Here is a 15095-nt window from a genome sequence, read left to right as displayed (position 1 = left end):
GAAATAATTTTGAGAAAAAGTTATAATAATAACAATAATCTTAATGATAATAATAATGAATTCGATATTTCCTGATACAACTGGCGATTGCTGCCCGTTTCTTAATTTCTACTTAAATACTGAATAATAAGCTGAAGAAAATATACGTATTATGTTATTATATGACAGAAATACTTCATGTAGATCTAGCATTTTCCAGTAGCTTCATATATTTGTATAGTTTTGATATAAATGTATATATACACATGTATACATTGTATATTATACACATATACTAATATATATACACATACACATATATGTATGTATGTATAATATGAAAATTGGTGCCCCATGAAATTTTTCTGGATCCGCTTTTGTGCGTATATTATTAAATCAGCAGCACAGTGCAAACGCCGTTTACTGAATAGGAAGCAACCTCAGAGAGAGCGCCTCAGTGGCGTGATCGGTATTGTCTTGGCCTGCCACCTCGGTGACCGCGAGTTCAATTCTCAGGCATTCCACTGAGGGGTTAGAGATGTGTATTTATTCTTGGTGATAAGAAGTTTCACCTCTCGACGTGGTTCGGAAGTCACGTAAAGCCGTTGGTCCCGTTGCTGAATAACCACTGGTTCCATGCAACGTAAAAACACCATACAAACAAACAGAGATAAGCCTAATCAGTAGCCACTGCTGTACCCGTTCTTTCATCATTTCCTCAACGAAAAGAAAACAAGGTGAGAAAAAAGCGGAACGAGGGACATATTTAAAACTGAACATCTGCCTTCATTTTGAAAGTTGTACCTTTTCTTTGATTGTTGTTGCTGTTGTTATTTTGATGCTGTTGGTTTCTGTGTGGCATTTGGAGACTTTGTTCCTCTCTGCCTGTCCCTCTTTATCTGTCTCTAGTCTGTGTAACTCCTCTTCCTTCATCTGGCTCTTCCTGTTCTTGTCTCTCCCTTTGTTTGTTTCTCTCTCCTTTTTCCATCCTTTCTTCCTTCCCTAGAAGTTAAGGGACTGAAACGAGGTGGAGTCGGGTTGAGGAAATGGAAGTGGGAAATGCGGAAGAAGAATGTCCTTCATTTTTTTTATAGAGTGAATAACTAAAGTGATCAATAACTGTCGAAATGTTGTGATATGTTCATTTATAAATACAATTTTTAGTCTTTAAAATGAAAAGTGCATTATACCTTTGTGTGAGCGAATTGAAAGTTTAAATTTTTAACAACAAAAAATGGAAGAAATAAGCCGCATTGTGTATTCTCTAAAAGGAGAGTTTTGTCTATTGGAATCTCTGACTTTTTACCAAAATTTAAACAATGATACATTAAGTAGAAGAGTTATTTAAATACTTTATGAAAACTTTTGATTGAAAGGGATGGAGAAAGGGGAAGGAAGAGGAGAGAGAGAGAGAGAGAGAGAGAGAGAGAGAGAGAGAGAGAGAGAGAGAGAGAGAGAGAGAGAGAGTGGACAATAGCCGGAAAGAACAGTTTAAAAATGAATTTCGGCGTGAAAAAGAGAATAGATTGGATCTCTCTCTTCCCTTCGATATCCTTTGCCGGATGGCTAGAGGCTCGCTTGGATGTAAAGTGCTTTATCATTCGATGGAATAAATGAATTTGAAGTCCTCACTCACCCCACAAACCCGTTTTCTGAACCTACTGTGAATCCATAACAACTTCACACGTGCGCGCGTTCGCTCCCAGTTCTTATAAAAATGTATCCTACCACAGCAAAGGCAAGTTCCTTTGCGTAACTTGTAGTACTACACGAAAAATTGATGTTTTTGTTTTGTTATTTGCTTATTGCCGTTTTGTGTCTTGTGCTTTGTTGTTCTCAATTAAGCACATGAGACGGATGTTCGTTTAACAAGGAACCTCTATGATATTTTTATCATTATCTCTGTTATATAGAAAAGTCTTCCTGTTAATGGAAGAATAAAGATATATAAAGTTCTATTTATAGAGTTGGTTACAATACAGAGGCAAATTTAGAGGCGATTAGATAAGAAGAGGCCAAGAACAAAAGAAATGACCTCCTGAATACAATGGAAAGAGGCAGCTGTGGGTGGACTGCACGAAGAGCTTGAATGGTTGCCAGAGAATTTTGCCACTCGTAGACAGATGAGAGTACTGGACATTCCTCCTATTGCTTTGAATAGGCAAGGAGTACAAGTACGCCTTCGGCATTCAGTCATCCATTTTCGTAACCTCATATGTCACTTGACTTCGCTGAATTTGGTAAGATAGGACACAAGGTCCTTCCTAATTTTGTATTTGCTAAGTGGGTTGAATTTCATCTATCTTTTATATTATCAAATTGGATGCAAAAGTCTACAATACAATCAGTTACATTTATAGCTTGTAGGTCTGCTTTCGGTAAGATTTTTTTATTTTTATTATCCATTCTATTCATTTCGCCTTTGTGCCGAGCTTGTCATGCCCTACATTTTTTCTTACTATACATTGATAAATTAAAACCGAGGCATAATTAGCTGCCATAACAGATAGTATAATTTAAACTCACCTGTATTGCCACTAGACCTCTCTCTCTCTCTCTCTCTCTCTCTCTCTCTCTCTCTCTCTCTCTCTCTCTATCTGAACCTTCCGTTTCTCATCGACATCGCTACCTCCATCTATGTTAAAGTGTTTCTGTCGAGATTCATTCTTCCATGCTATCAGGGGAAGATCATGATCTCGAGGTATCCGTTCGAACACTTGCCTCTTTTGATCTTCAGAACTTTTGACCCCTCTGTGTTCCCAGCGCATTCTGTGTCGCTTTCTTTTGTTTTGGCGGCGGCTTTGCTAATGCTGGTCGATGACATAGATAAAAAATATCTAAGTAATTTTTAAATATTTGTTATCGTAGAACAAAGGAATCATTGAACGGCAGGTAACATTAAGATCAGGTTGCAAAATACGTCTGTACGTTTTACTATTAAAGGTTTGTTGATTTAATGAATTCATTTTCGATATTCAAAAACAATTTTAATGACGATAATGATGGTTTGAGTAAAGAGTCAGGTGGATTTATGTAGAAGTTTAGTATTTAACTGTAGTAAGCATTGCTGTCGGAAAAACTAGAATATCGTTGAATACTTTCCGGATTCGTCTTTTGAAAGGTTGCTGGAATGCATTTGTACCCTCTGTATCTACTTGTATCCCTTGCTCTAGATTTTAACGTGATTTCTTGCTTTTTTTCTTTTTTTTTTAGTATTGTTTCTTGTTCCTCAATAGTCTTGCCATTGTTTCCTGCCACCGTTTTCCCCCTCGTTTGCATATTGTAGTATTTTTTTCCCATGATTTCTTTCCTCCTCTTCTACAGGTTTATATTCCCAATCTACATTTATTCCACTTATTAAATAAACATACATTGCACACTTCAGGTGCATACTAATGGTTAGATACTCTTCTTAGATTTACCTGTTGTGCAACAACTCTCTCCCTCTCTTCATCTGCGTTCCCTCCTGTCCCTCATTCCTCCCTCATTCAACCCCCTCCCCCTCCCCCTTTATACAATTCATACAATTTCCTCCACTGACCGATGATTACCCATTATTTTTTCGCATTTTACCAAACAACTGCGCGATATTCATACGAGGCTGTTAATGATCTATTAAAAAAGGGGAAAAATTATTTTAAAAGGTTCATTTGTATCACAGAGCAGTTTTGGGTTCATTTGATCCCCTCACTTACGCAATTGATTAATTTTGAATAATGCAAAATGAATGTTTTTCATCAATGTATTGAATGCTCTTTTTTTTTCTTTTTTTTTAGTCTCGAATAATGGTAGTATGGTTTAATCCTTTTGTTAATTATTCTGTGGATTCACGACGTTGAATGAGGTTGTGGTGATTATATTTATTTAATTGTTTTTTGGCCTTTGGTTTAGATGTTATTGTATTTGACGTTTATATTCGTATTTTAATGGAATTCGGTTTTTGTTTCAACTCGCTTCCGGATGTGAAGCGATCGTTTGGTTTGGACTTTGGTTGCTGGCTCTCAATCGCTGTTTCATTTCTGTTTGTTAGACCTGGCAGACTTTTGTTCTGCCAAAAGCCTTCATCTCTTAATATATCTACTTGCACTAAGTCGTTTAGCTTTTGGTTCAGATTGTTTGTATGGTTGTCTGGAAGCAGGAGTACGTGAAACCGATGAACGGACTTTCAAAAGATTTATTGCGTCTCATGGAAAAGAATGACTAGTTTGGTTTGGAATTGAGCCTGTGTCTTTCTAGGATCGTTTGAATCAATTCATTAATATTGTTCCGATGTGGTTTTAAATAAATTGGCAACCTCTTGCTGTTTGTAAAAAAAAACATCATAAATGTTACAGGAAATTATGATAACTCGGCAAATTGTATTGCCAGTTTTGTAATTGATGACTGGCATTCCTAGTAGTGACTTTTTTATGCATTATTTTAAAGATTTCTTAGTTATTTATTTTACTTTTAAGTAGAATGCTTGCCACTGATTCAGTTTCGCTTTCAAGGCCTGTTTTGATTCGAGTATACTTGTATGTTGAACGGTTATTCATCTGTTAGAATCTTAGTGAGATCAACGATTATCCATTTCTTTTTTTATTTCAGTAGGGAGATCCCTCAATCTCCTAATTGTCTGCGTTGTTACAGTTGGCAGTGCCTTTGAATTAGTGCTTGCTTCTTTTTCCAAAAAGCATCAAAACCCCGATTCTATTTATGAGCCACGATACAACATAACCCATCACCGAAGATCATTCCTACTTTTACGTATATAGGGCCTTGTGAGAGACTAGATACGTAAACGGAAGTAATTTTAGGGATTTCAAGAGGGAATTGCTTGAACTTACCGTAAACTTTCTTTAGAGGGAAGGTCGCCAGAAAACTCAGCTCGTTACTTTAAAACTATTTATTTACAGAAAGGCCCGTGCTGGCCTGGAGAAAAGTTAAATGATATTGGCCCCCACGTTGGGGCTTATAGTCTCATTCAATTCAAGCTGATTTTCATTCACTTGGGTTATGCACACTTGCGGGCAGAGACGGCACGTGACTCATGGAATCTGGAAAAGAATCCCAGATTAAACGAGATAAAAGGAAAAATGACTTCTTGCTTTGATTAAGGCTGATTAATTCTCTAACATTGGGGAAGGTAAACTCGAATGGTTCACTGAGGTATGCACGAAAACTAGGTCTTTAACAAGTCACAAAGGGGAGCCACGTGCCCGATGAGGACAAAGGGCTTCTGATGTAGAAGGGGAAAAAACGAGAATTGAAAATGAATTTAGCAAGAGTCGTATGGTAGTAAAAGGTGCTGGGTTGAAGTTTACACTTTCAGACGTACCTTTATGCAATATTCTGTGTATCTTGTAGAAGAATGCGGTCCGACCTCTGTTCAGGTCTGGGGTCCGTGTCCACCAGCACGACGTGGGGTAGGCCTAATTTTGGGAGGCTGGCAATTTGACCTCTGCCCGAGATCACGTCTCGCAGCCGACTGAGGGCGATACTGCTTGGTTTCGAATCACGGGGGTTCTTCAAAAAAACCGCCTCGAGCATTGCCTGAAATGGTGGTAAACACAACGCCAGCAAATTGGGAAGGAAAATAGGTCTTATTGTAGAAGTCCCTAAAATCATCTCGAAGCCTAGCTACTCTTGTGACCTGCCTCTCTTACCCTAAGCTTCCGTCAGACCGGAAATATTCAGTCCTACGGCATACCCACTCTCCAACAACAGTCGCTTCAGAACGGCATGGCTGCGACTTTTATAATTAAATATAACTAAAACTCTGCTGGGAAGGCGAGGCGTTCTATAGACGTAGCAGCTCCCCTGTTAAGAAGGCATTCACTCCCTTTCGGGCGTGAAGGTCTTGGCTTAAATAAGTTGATCGCCTCGACAACCCAGTTCTCCTACTCTAACTTGAAGTTTTTTGAGCAGCGATACGGCTGACTACAATGGCCTACCTAACTTATAGGCAAAGATGCTAAGTGTACTAACTTAATATAGTGATGTAGTCTAGCCTAATAAATAACTACAGGTTTGTCTTGTGACGACAGTCTACTCTACCCCTAGATAAGGTTACTTGAAAATTCTACTTGCTACTAACCTAATGCCCTGGTACTAAATCATTAGCCTAACCTACTCAATACAGTTAAATGAAGACGCAATCATTCCAGAGTGTGGTAAAAGCACAGCAGTAGTTCAGCGACGGAATGTTAAAATACATAATGAGAGGTAATGATGCGTTGGGGATGATGAGTGGTTAATTTACCAGGAGGGAAATGCAATGAGGTAGTTATGACTTTACATGAGTGTTAGTATCACAATTTCTAGGGGTTAGAGGGTTAGTTCTACTGGCAGGGATCGGGCTGGCTACCTTCTCTGGGTAGGTGCCAGGATCACTCTGCAATTGAATGCGACACTGTACCTTGGGCACAGGTGTCAAGGAGAGCATGTGGCTCTTTTGTTAGTATGTTAATGACGTCCCTTCTTCTTCTTCTTCTTATTCCTCCAGGACCTGGCTATACCAGTCCTTGGAGTAGACGGAGGCAACGACTCTGGGGTAAGGCCAGAAACGCCGGCAGGAGCTGAGGCAGCGGTAGCCTGAAGGATTTCAGGAGAACACCCTACTTCGGTCTCTGCAGCAACCGTCGTAGAGGTGGAACCTACTGCAGGGGAGGCCCTCACTCCGGCTGCTGCGGCAACCGTCGTGAGGGGAAAACTCCAGGCTGACTCCTGGTCGGGCAGTTCCTGGTTTTCCAGAGGAGGTACAAAGGTAAGGTCTGCCGGAGGTTCATCCTCGGGCGACAGAGGTAAGGATGAAGAAGAAGGAACTAGTGATTGGCCATGGGCTGTGGTAAGCTCCATGCCTGTTGGAGGATCTCCTGTAGGAGGATCCTTGATAAGGTTAGGCGCCGGCGCTAGCTCGGGGCCAGGCGCAGAGGTCAAGTTCGGTGGTGGCTCTACGTCCAGGCTGGACGGAGCTTGGCACTGCTCAGTGCTGCCAAGTGCACTGGCAGAGAGTTGAGGTCGACTGGACCTGTGACGGGTACCGGAGGTGCAATACCTCTCAGCGTGCCCTTGGAAATGGAGACAGAGGCTCCTGTCTCTTGTTGAAGGCTAGGCCTTGTGGAAAATGGACAGTGTCGCTGCTGGTAGTTTGCTAGGGCACCTAGGCCAATTCGTGGAGTGCCCTATTACGTTGCAGGTTTTGCAACGGAACTGTGAATGATCAATCTCCCTCCTGGTAGCGGGGGAAATGACTGTGGGAGGATACTTCCTAGAGGAAGTAGAATTTCGATGACTCCTTGCTTTGGAGTGATTTGTTGTGGGGTAGGACCCCTAGGCTTTTTGGAATGCGAGGGAGACTTCATGTCTTGCCCTAGGAGAAGGTCGTAACCTCCTGGAATGTAGCTTGCAACTGCAAGGGTACAAATTCTGGAAAAGTTGAGGTCTGGTGACCCTCAATTGGACGGTTGGAAGGATCAGTTTAATGTGATTGATACCTTCAATGGTGATCAATCGACGTCTATCAACGTTAGCCCCTCAGGGTATTCGGTCTTCCCGTATCAGGGGAGATTTGAGCGCCAGAGTCGTCGTAGGCTCTGACGTGGCTTGGCTGATAATGGCTTTGGAGGGGTGCGACGGTTATAGGGCCCTTAGCTGGGGGTCCTAGAGAAGAAGGATTGGTGACGGCCATTGCGATGGCAGGAATATTAAAATTTGCGCACCCTCCATAGTTGGCAGACATGTGACCCTTGCGGCCACAGTCTCGGCAGAACGTGTTCCAGAACCTCTTCCGTGGCACTGGATGATAAGACCGAGATGGCCCCACAGGTTGCGAATCTGTGGAGTCACCAAGGCTGGCAGGGTGCTCTGGCACAGGTGAAACGTCCTCTGTTGGATCACCCTCGGAAACAAGTCCGCGGGGTTCAACTGGTGGGCTTACCTCTTCCAAAAGGGGAGGAGGTAGGCGGTAAAAAGGTAAAAGGCTGGCAGGATGCGGCAGGGAATTTCTATCTCCGGCACTGGATCAGGACCAGGCTCACAAATAGAAAGGATGTCAGGCTGACCAGAGACGGCGGGACTAAGAGAGACAGTGCAGGGCTGGAAGCTGGCAGAGTGGCTTGAGCTAGGATACTCTCCTTACGGGCCTTCTCCCGCTTGATGTAGAGTTCCTTCTCCTTGAGAGCGAGCTCATGCTTTCGCTCCTCTTCCCTTGCCATTCCTTTCGGCTTCTCTTTCTTTTCTCTCTGCTTCTCCGGCTTTTCTCTGGTTTCCCTTTCTTCCTTTTCTTGCAGGCGCGGCAGCCTGCTGCGCCGCCTTATCCACTGGTCTAGTGCTGGTCCAGTGTAACCAGCCTCCTTGCCCAGAGTTATGAGGGCTCCGAGTTCTCTAGCTCTCTGGCAAAGAAGTCGCGGGAAGCAGGGGAAGACATTTCCCTTAGGCTGCAGTAGAGGCTCTGATGAAAATGAGAATAAAGGCCAGGAAAGGGTATTGAATGGAATGGGAGTGCCTACTGTGGAAAGTAGCACTCACTTGGAAATGTGTTCTGCGACGTGGTAATGAAAAGTGAAAAGACTGGGTGCTCGGTGGCACTTTGTGACTGGCACCTTCTGATGAGGTGGAAAAATCGAATGCAGTGTGCGGCGTACGTCACACTTACGGGCGTTCCCAACTTGGGAGACGTTGGAATGGGCTACCTGTAGGTCCAATACAGGTGGGCACGGCACTATGAGGAGGCGTTCCTTGGTTCAATGATCCAAAATGGCGGATACTCTATAATGAATGAGCGTTCCGTAGGACGGACACGCAGGTATAGGGCTACCTGTACGTCTGTACAGGTGCGCGGCACTTATGAGGAGGCGTTCCTTGGGCAGCACTAGTAGTGCTGGTATTGCGGCACTTTGGGGAGGCGTTCCCTTGGGATGGTCCGAAAGATCACTGATCCTCGTACACGGACATTAATGAATTGGGCGTTCCGTAAGGACGGACACGCAGGTTTGTCAGCACTTAGGGCTGGTATTGCGGCACTTCTGGGAGGCGTTCCCTTGTTGAGTGTTCCGAAGGATCACTGACCCTTGTACACGGATACACTAATATTGGGCGTTCCGTAAGGACGGACACGCAGGTTTAATGGCTACCTTTACGGCCTGTACAGGTGCAATGGCATTTATGGAGGCGTTCCTTGGAGCACTGGTATCGTGCTGGTGTGTCCCGGACACTACATGCAGTATACTTAAATATACTGAAGTGAAATGGCACTGCTCATGGCAGAGTGTAATGGTGGAGGAGAGAAAGTAAAAGGTGGGAGTACTTCAGCAGCCAGTCGATGGACAGTGTCAAGAATTAGTGGCACTGTAAAATGGTAAGACCTGACGTGCACTGGTGGTGGCCAGTCCTAAACTGGTAACGACTTCCCTGTCTGGAAGTAATGAATTGGCGTGCACACTGTGCGAATTGTGCTTGCGGTATACGCAAGTCTTTCGTGATAAAGAACATGAAAAGACCACTCGGGCAACGACAGGTAATGGAAATTTTAGGAATGCTCAGTCCTCGCTGAAGTACTCGGTAAATGAAATAAATAAATGCTTGAAAAACTGCAATGGACACAGGCGCGTACGTATCACGCTGTGTAAATGAAAGACACAAGAGACTAAAATAAGGTTAATTCGGCATGCTATAATTAATGGTAAGATGTAGTACTCTTGGCTTCGTGAATACTGTGTTCTGGTTTTCTCTCTCTCTCTCTCTCTCTCTCTCTCTCTCTCTCTCGAGAGGGGGAAAAATGATATATGAATGAACTCCCTTATATTGAATTGAACTACTAATTCTTAGTTTTAATATGACGCAACTTGCGTTAAATTATCTACTTACGTTAACGTTTTTTTTGTGAAAGAATTGCTTTGGATAAACATTTTATGAAAATGATAACGCGCTCGTGAGTGAAAACGATTTTTACGTTACTAGTAGCGGCTCGCGCTTATGAAATTATTTGCGTTTCAATATGAAATTTACAAAGACCGCGTTTTACGTTAACAATTCTTGCAAGTGATTCTACTTTTAAGATTTACGTTAACTTTACGTAAGGACAAGTGAAAAATTACGGTAAGGATTTGAAACGATGTTAGCAAACAATTGTGAATGAGGTTACGTTAAGTGCGAAGTGAAATGAAAACTTCGCTCAGCGAGCGAGTGAGTGAGCGATGCGAGGTGAAACATGTGACGAGCTGGTAGCGCTGCTAGCGCACAGCATGTCGTTCAAAACAGCTGATTCTCTGTAAATGCGAAGGTAATTTACAAACACGAACTTAGTTTCTTATTAAAGGCGAATCACGTTAATTTCTCTGGCAGACGATAGATACTAGTAGACATTGATATTATTACGTTAAAACTTCGTGACTTACGTTACTTTGCTTAAAATTGTTTAGAGAATGTTGAAAGAGGAAACAAACATGGCTGCCGCTGTGAATGAGACGAAGGTTGGTTGAGACCGCGCAGGCGTGAGAATGCTCTAAGCTGAATTTAAGCTGAGAGGTAGCGGTACCAACACTTGGAATGAAACTAAGTTAAAAATGGATTCCCTAACATATCACAGACAAAAGAATTGTACACTTCTTTTGCCGTAACTATTAGTAAAACACTCCTAACTAGCTAGGCTTTCAAACACAGCAATAAACCCTGGCAAAGCACTTCCTAGTTTTGATCTGGTTCTTTCTGGCATCTATTCTACACACGTGCTCTGTCTCGTCCGACGAGGACAGCACAAAAAAAGTAACAGAGAATTCGCGGGGCAAATTGCTCGCCGCTAAAATAAAGCTCTGGCGCGTTCGCCGTTACAATAATAAGATTTCTACCTACGCATTTGTTTAACCACACTTCTAATAATAAAAATACTTAAACGTACCTTAAGCTAACATTGGTTATAGAATAATCATATTATGAATGAATGGAATACCTTACCGTGAGTCAGTGTGTCTTCTTTCCCTGCAAGTGTGCTTAGTTTTTGCGCTTGAAAAACATTTACAGTTTACGTTTTTACAACGGATAACGCGATTTACAAGCTTTTTTAAGCAAGCCCGGATTCGATCCTCGCGAGGTCGACAATTTTACGTATATAGGGCCTTGTGAGAGACTAGATACGTAAACGGAAGTAATTTAGGGATTTCAAGAGGGAATTGCTTGAACTTACCGTAAACTTTCTTTTATCCTGGCAAGGCGCCAATTTACGTATATAGGGCCTTGTGAGAGACTAGATACGTAAACGGAAGAATAATTTTTAGGGGTTTCAAGAGGGAATTGCTTGAACTTACCGTAAACTTTCTTTAGAGGAAGGTCGCCAGAAAACTCAGCTCGTTACTTTTTTAAAACTATTTATTTACAGAAAGGCCCGTGCTGGCCTGGAGAAAAGTTAAATGATATTGGCCCCACGTTGGGGCTATAGTCTCATTCAATTCAAGCTGATTTTCATTCACTTGGGTTAATGCACACTTGCGGGCAGAGACGGCACGTGACTCATGGAATCTGGAAAAGAATCCCAGATTAAACGAGATAAAAGGAAAAATGACTTCTTGCTTTGATTAAGGCTGATTAATTCTCTAACATTGGGGAAGGTAAACTCGAATGGTTCACTGAGGTATGCACGAAAACTAGGTCTTTAACAAGTCACAAAGGGAGCACGTGGCCCGATGAGGACAAAGGGCTTCTGATGTAGAAGGGGAAAAAACGAGAATTGAAAATGAATTTAGCAAGAGTCGTATGGTAGTAAAAGGTGCTGGGTTGAGTTTACACTTTCAGACGTACCTTTATGCAATATTCTGTGTATCCTTGTAGAAGAATGCGGTCCGACCTCTGTTCAGGTCTGGGGTCCGTGTCCACCAGCACGACGTGGGTAGGCCTAATTTTGGGAGGCTGGCAATTTGACCTCTGCCCGAGATCACGTCTCGCAGCCGACTGAGGGCGGTACTGCTTGGTTTCGAATCACGGGGGCTTCCAAAAACCGCCTCGAGCATTGCCTGAAAGGTGGTAAACACAACGCCAGCAAATTGGGAAGGAAAATAGGTCTTATTGTAGAAGTCCCTAAAATCCATCTCGAAGCCTAGCTACTCTTGTGACCTGCCTCTCTTACCCTAAGCTTCCGTCAGACCGGAAATATCAGTCCTACGGCATACCCACTCTCCCAACAACAGTCGCTTCAGAAGGCATGGCTGCGACTTTTATAATTAAATATAACTAAAACTCTGCTGGGAAGGCGAGGCGTTCTATAGACGTAGCAACTACTCATTACTTTGAAGCTAAGTAGTGATTTATTTCTGACGGTCTTTTCCATACCAGTGCTTTTGAGGTTACGAGAGGTTGTCATACTTATTTCATGTGCCCTGTTCTATTGCCAGTTTCTACTATTTCATGTTTATATAGTGTCTCTTTGGAAGGTTGTTATATGGAAACTTGTTTAAGAAATTCCCCTTTTTTTGTGTGTGGTTGTTTGCACATTTCAACAATTCAACAAATTACCGTAATGCATAATAGCTATTTCCAGTGACGTTTTATGTTAACTATATCTTTGTATTTATGAAAGCATTTCTCCTTTGCTATTTATAGTACTTTTGAAATTCTGAGATGTATGCGAATGTTATTAGTCTCTGGATCATTTCTATGCATAACTAATCGGACTTGTTTACGTATTGGTGTATGCAAATACATTGATGTCTTTGTGTTACATATGCGTTTTCGAGCAATTGTATACATTTATACATACATATATTGCTCGCGCATTATACATGGAGCAAGTGGATTTTCTACTTTTTTTTATCGTGACTGTGGACAAGCTGTATCTCCTGCTGATAATGAGAAATGCATTCCTATGTATCATATACTGACTTTTTTTTTATTGTTTTACTCATATGATTAACTATCTGCTTGTGCTGTTATTTTCGGCGACCTGTTGTAAATTTACATAATAAATGCATCTTTTTCTTTTCCAGGTGAGCATGCTGAGGGATGTAGTACGTGACGGAAAGTGTAAGGTAAATAATTTCTTTTATTAATTTCCAATGTTGTTAATTCCAGTGACAATATCCTGAGACGCGGCCACTATTTGTCGTATGTTTTCATTTTATCAGGTTTTAGATTGTTCTAGTCTTACCCTTCTTTTATTTTTATTTAGAAATTGTTGACATTTTTATGAATTGATATATGAGACCAGTATGTTAGTTACCATCTATATTTATTCTGCCCCTACTGAGCGGTCTAAAGTGTGTTAATGCATCTCCTGACCTCGAATGGCTGCCAAGGAGATGCTCGTTTAATCTGTCAGTCATTTCTGTTCTCTGTAAGACTCTCTCTCTCTCTCTCTCTCTCTCTCTCTCTCTCTCTCTCTCTCTCTCGCTACACTTTACTGGGCACCATTTTAAAGAGTTACTTCATTTGTTATATTGCCGTAATATCTTCATTTCATTGTGGCGTTATTTTTCTCTTCGTTTAACAGAAAATAGGCGAATGTCGCTCGATTGTCTAGACATTTTCATAAAGCTGGTTTCTTTCTCGCTTCACTTTCATAATGAACGCCTTTATTTGTGAAGTTAATCTCTCTCTCTCTCTCTCTCTCTCTCTCTCTCTCTCTCTCTCTCTCTCTCTCTCTCTTGGCAGTTGTTAAGTGTGCCATTCATGGTATCCCACTTCAAGGGTTTATTCATATCGCAGTGACGTAGTTTTAGTAGTTCTTTGCCAAGGAGATGGTATCTTATGAATGCAATAAAGCCATGAACGTCTGAACGTTTTCATTCGTATCTTTCGTAATTCAGCTAAGTTAGCTTATAGATGTTTATTTCGGCCTTCTGTTCTTTTGTGTTTACATTCACGTTTATGTATTTTCATCTCAGTTTGCCTTGATGTTTGAGGGTTACATTTTAGACCTGTCGGTTTAACGTCTTTTCTAATACTTCTTATTCGTGGGTGGAAATCAAACGTAAAATAGCTTTTTCTGATTTGGATACCATACACAAATATTAGCATGTATGGATTATGGTGGCATGAGAAGACTCTCTCTCTCTCTCTCTCTCTCTCTCTCTCTCGGTAATGTCACTGAAGTCCCGATTTCTCCTCTAAACGCTGGTTCGAATCCATGAGAGGACGAAGTTGTTATAAAAAAAAAAATTCCCCTTCGGTTAACATATATGAAAATATATTAATTCCGAGGTAGAGCGAATTGGATACTAATGGACATTTGTAGCTTAATGCATGTATATGAATCACGGTGATTTGATAAAAATTCAAATATATATATACAAACTTACATACACGTTGTAATATATATATATATATATATATATATATATATATATATATATATACATACATACATATATATACACACACAAACTTACATACACGTTGTAATATATATATATATATATATATATATATATATATATATATTATATATATATATATATATATATATATAATATATATGTCATATATATATATATATATATATATATATATATATATATATATATATAATATATACATTCGTGATGAATAATGTCAACAGCATTGGCACAGCATCATCTCTTTGATGATGGCACGATGCCAACGATATCGAATGATATGACACCCGGGGGTTACAACCCGACCTACACCTTTAAATGAAGCAACTACATAATCCACTCTGGCGCATACAGACGCAATCCACTCTGGCGCTGGCAAACGCAACAGTGTTGTTCTCCTCTGGCGGAATCTCTGTCAGAAATCTCCTGACATGTAAATACGCCTTGAAACCAACAGATAAACAAAAAGATAAACAAACAGATGAGCAATCAGCAGACGTTAGATTCGCGCCTAATAGAGGCTAATGGTCCCCGTTACTGTGGCGTTAATGGTGGTTAATTGATGTTTTTCCGTCTTAGAGCTTCGCCCTTCGTATAAACATATAAACAGATGGACAGCGGGATGGGCTCCGTGACAGATGGATGGATGAAAACCGACTAACTACAGAGACTGAGCATCGGAATGTCAAAGTCCAGTGGGATAGGTCCTAGATTAGATGGTTGGGTAAATATGCTACGTAGAAATTGAGAGTGAATTGTTTGGGCAAATTTGGGTAGTCTGGGATAGATACTGCAAGAGATAAATAACTGATACCG

At 41.3% G+C, this 15095-nt stretch overlaps 1 protein-coding gene across 3 annotated transcripts in view; it reads left to right on the top strand.

Moving 5' to 3' along the window:
* The window catches only part of LOC135218277 (uncharacterized), a 552172-nt gene that overhangs the window by 328843 nt on the left and 208234 nt on the right, over nucleotides 1-15095 (top strand). For 2 of the 3 annotated variants that reach the window (XM_064254484.1, XM_064254486.1), the window contains one exon: nucleotides 12933-12974. The exons of the other annotated variant lie outside the window; for it this stretch is intronic. In XM_064254484.1, the coding sequence (XP_064110554.1) occupies nucleotides 12939-12974 (36 nt within the window). In that variant the 5' untranslated portion in view covers nucleotides 12933-12938. Of the gene's footprint in view, nucleotides 1-12932; nucleotides 12975-15095 lie in introns of those variants that run through there. 3 annotated transcript variants of the gene reach the window in all.

Source organism: Macrobrachium nipponense, chromosome 9 (genome assembly GCF_015104395.2).
Source record: "Macrobrachium nipponense isolate FS-2020 chromosome 9, ASM1510439v2, whole genome shotgun sequence".
NCBI lineage: Eukaryota > Metazoa > Arthropoda > Malacostraca > Decapoda > Palaemonidae > Macrobrachium > Macrobrachium nipponense.
Note: the sequence above shows the minus strand (reverse complement) of the source record. Positions and strands in the feature narration are given on the sequence as shown.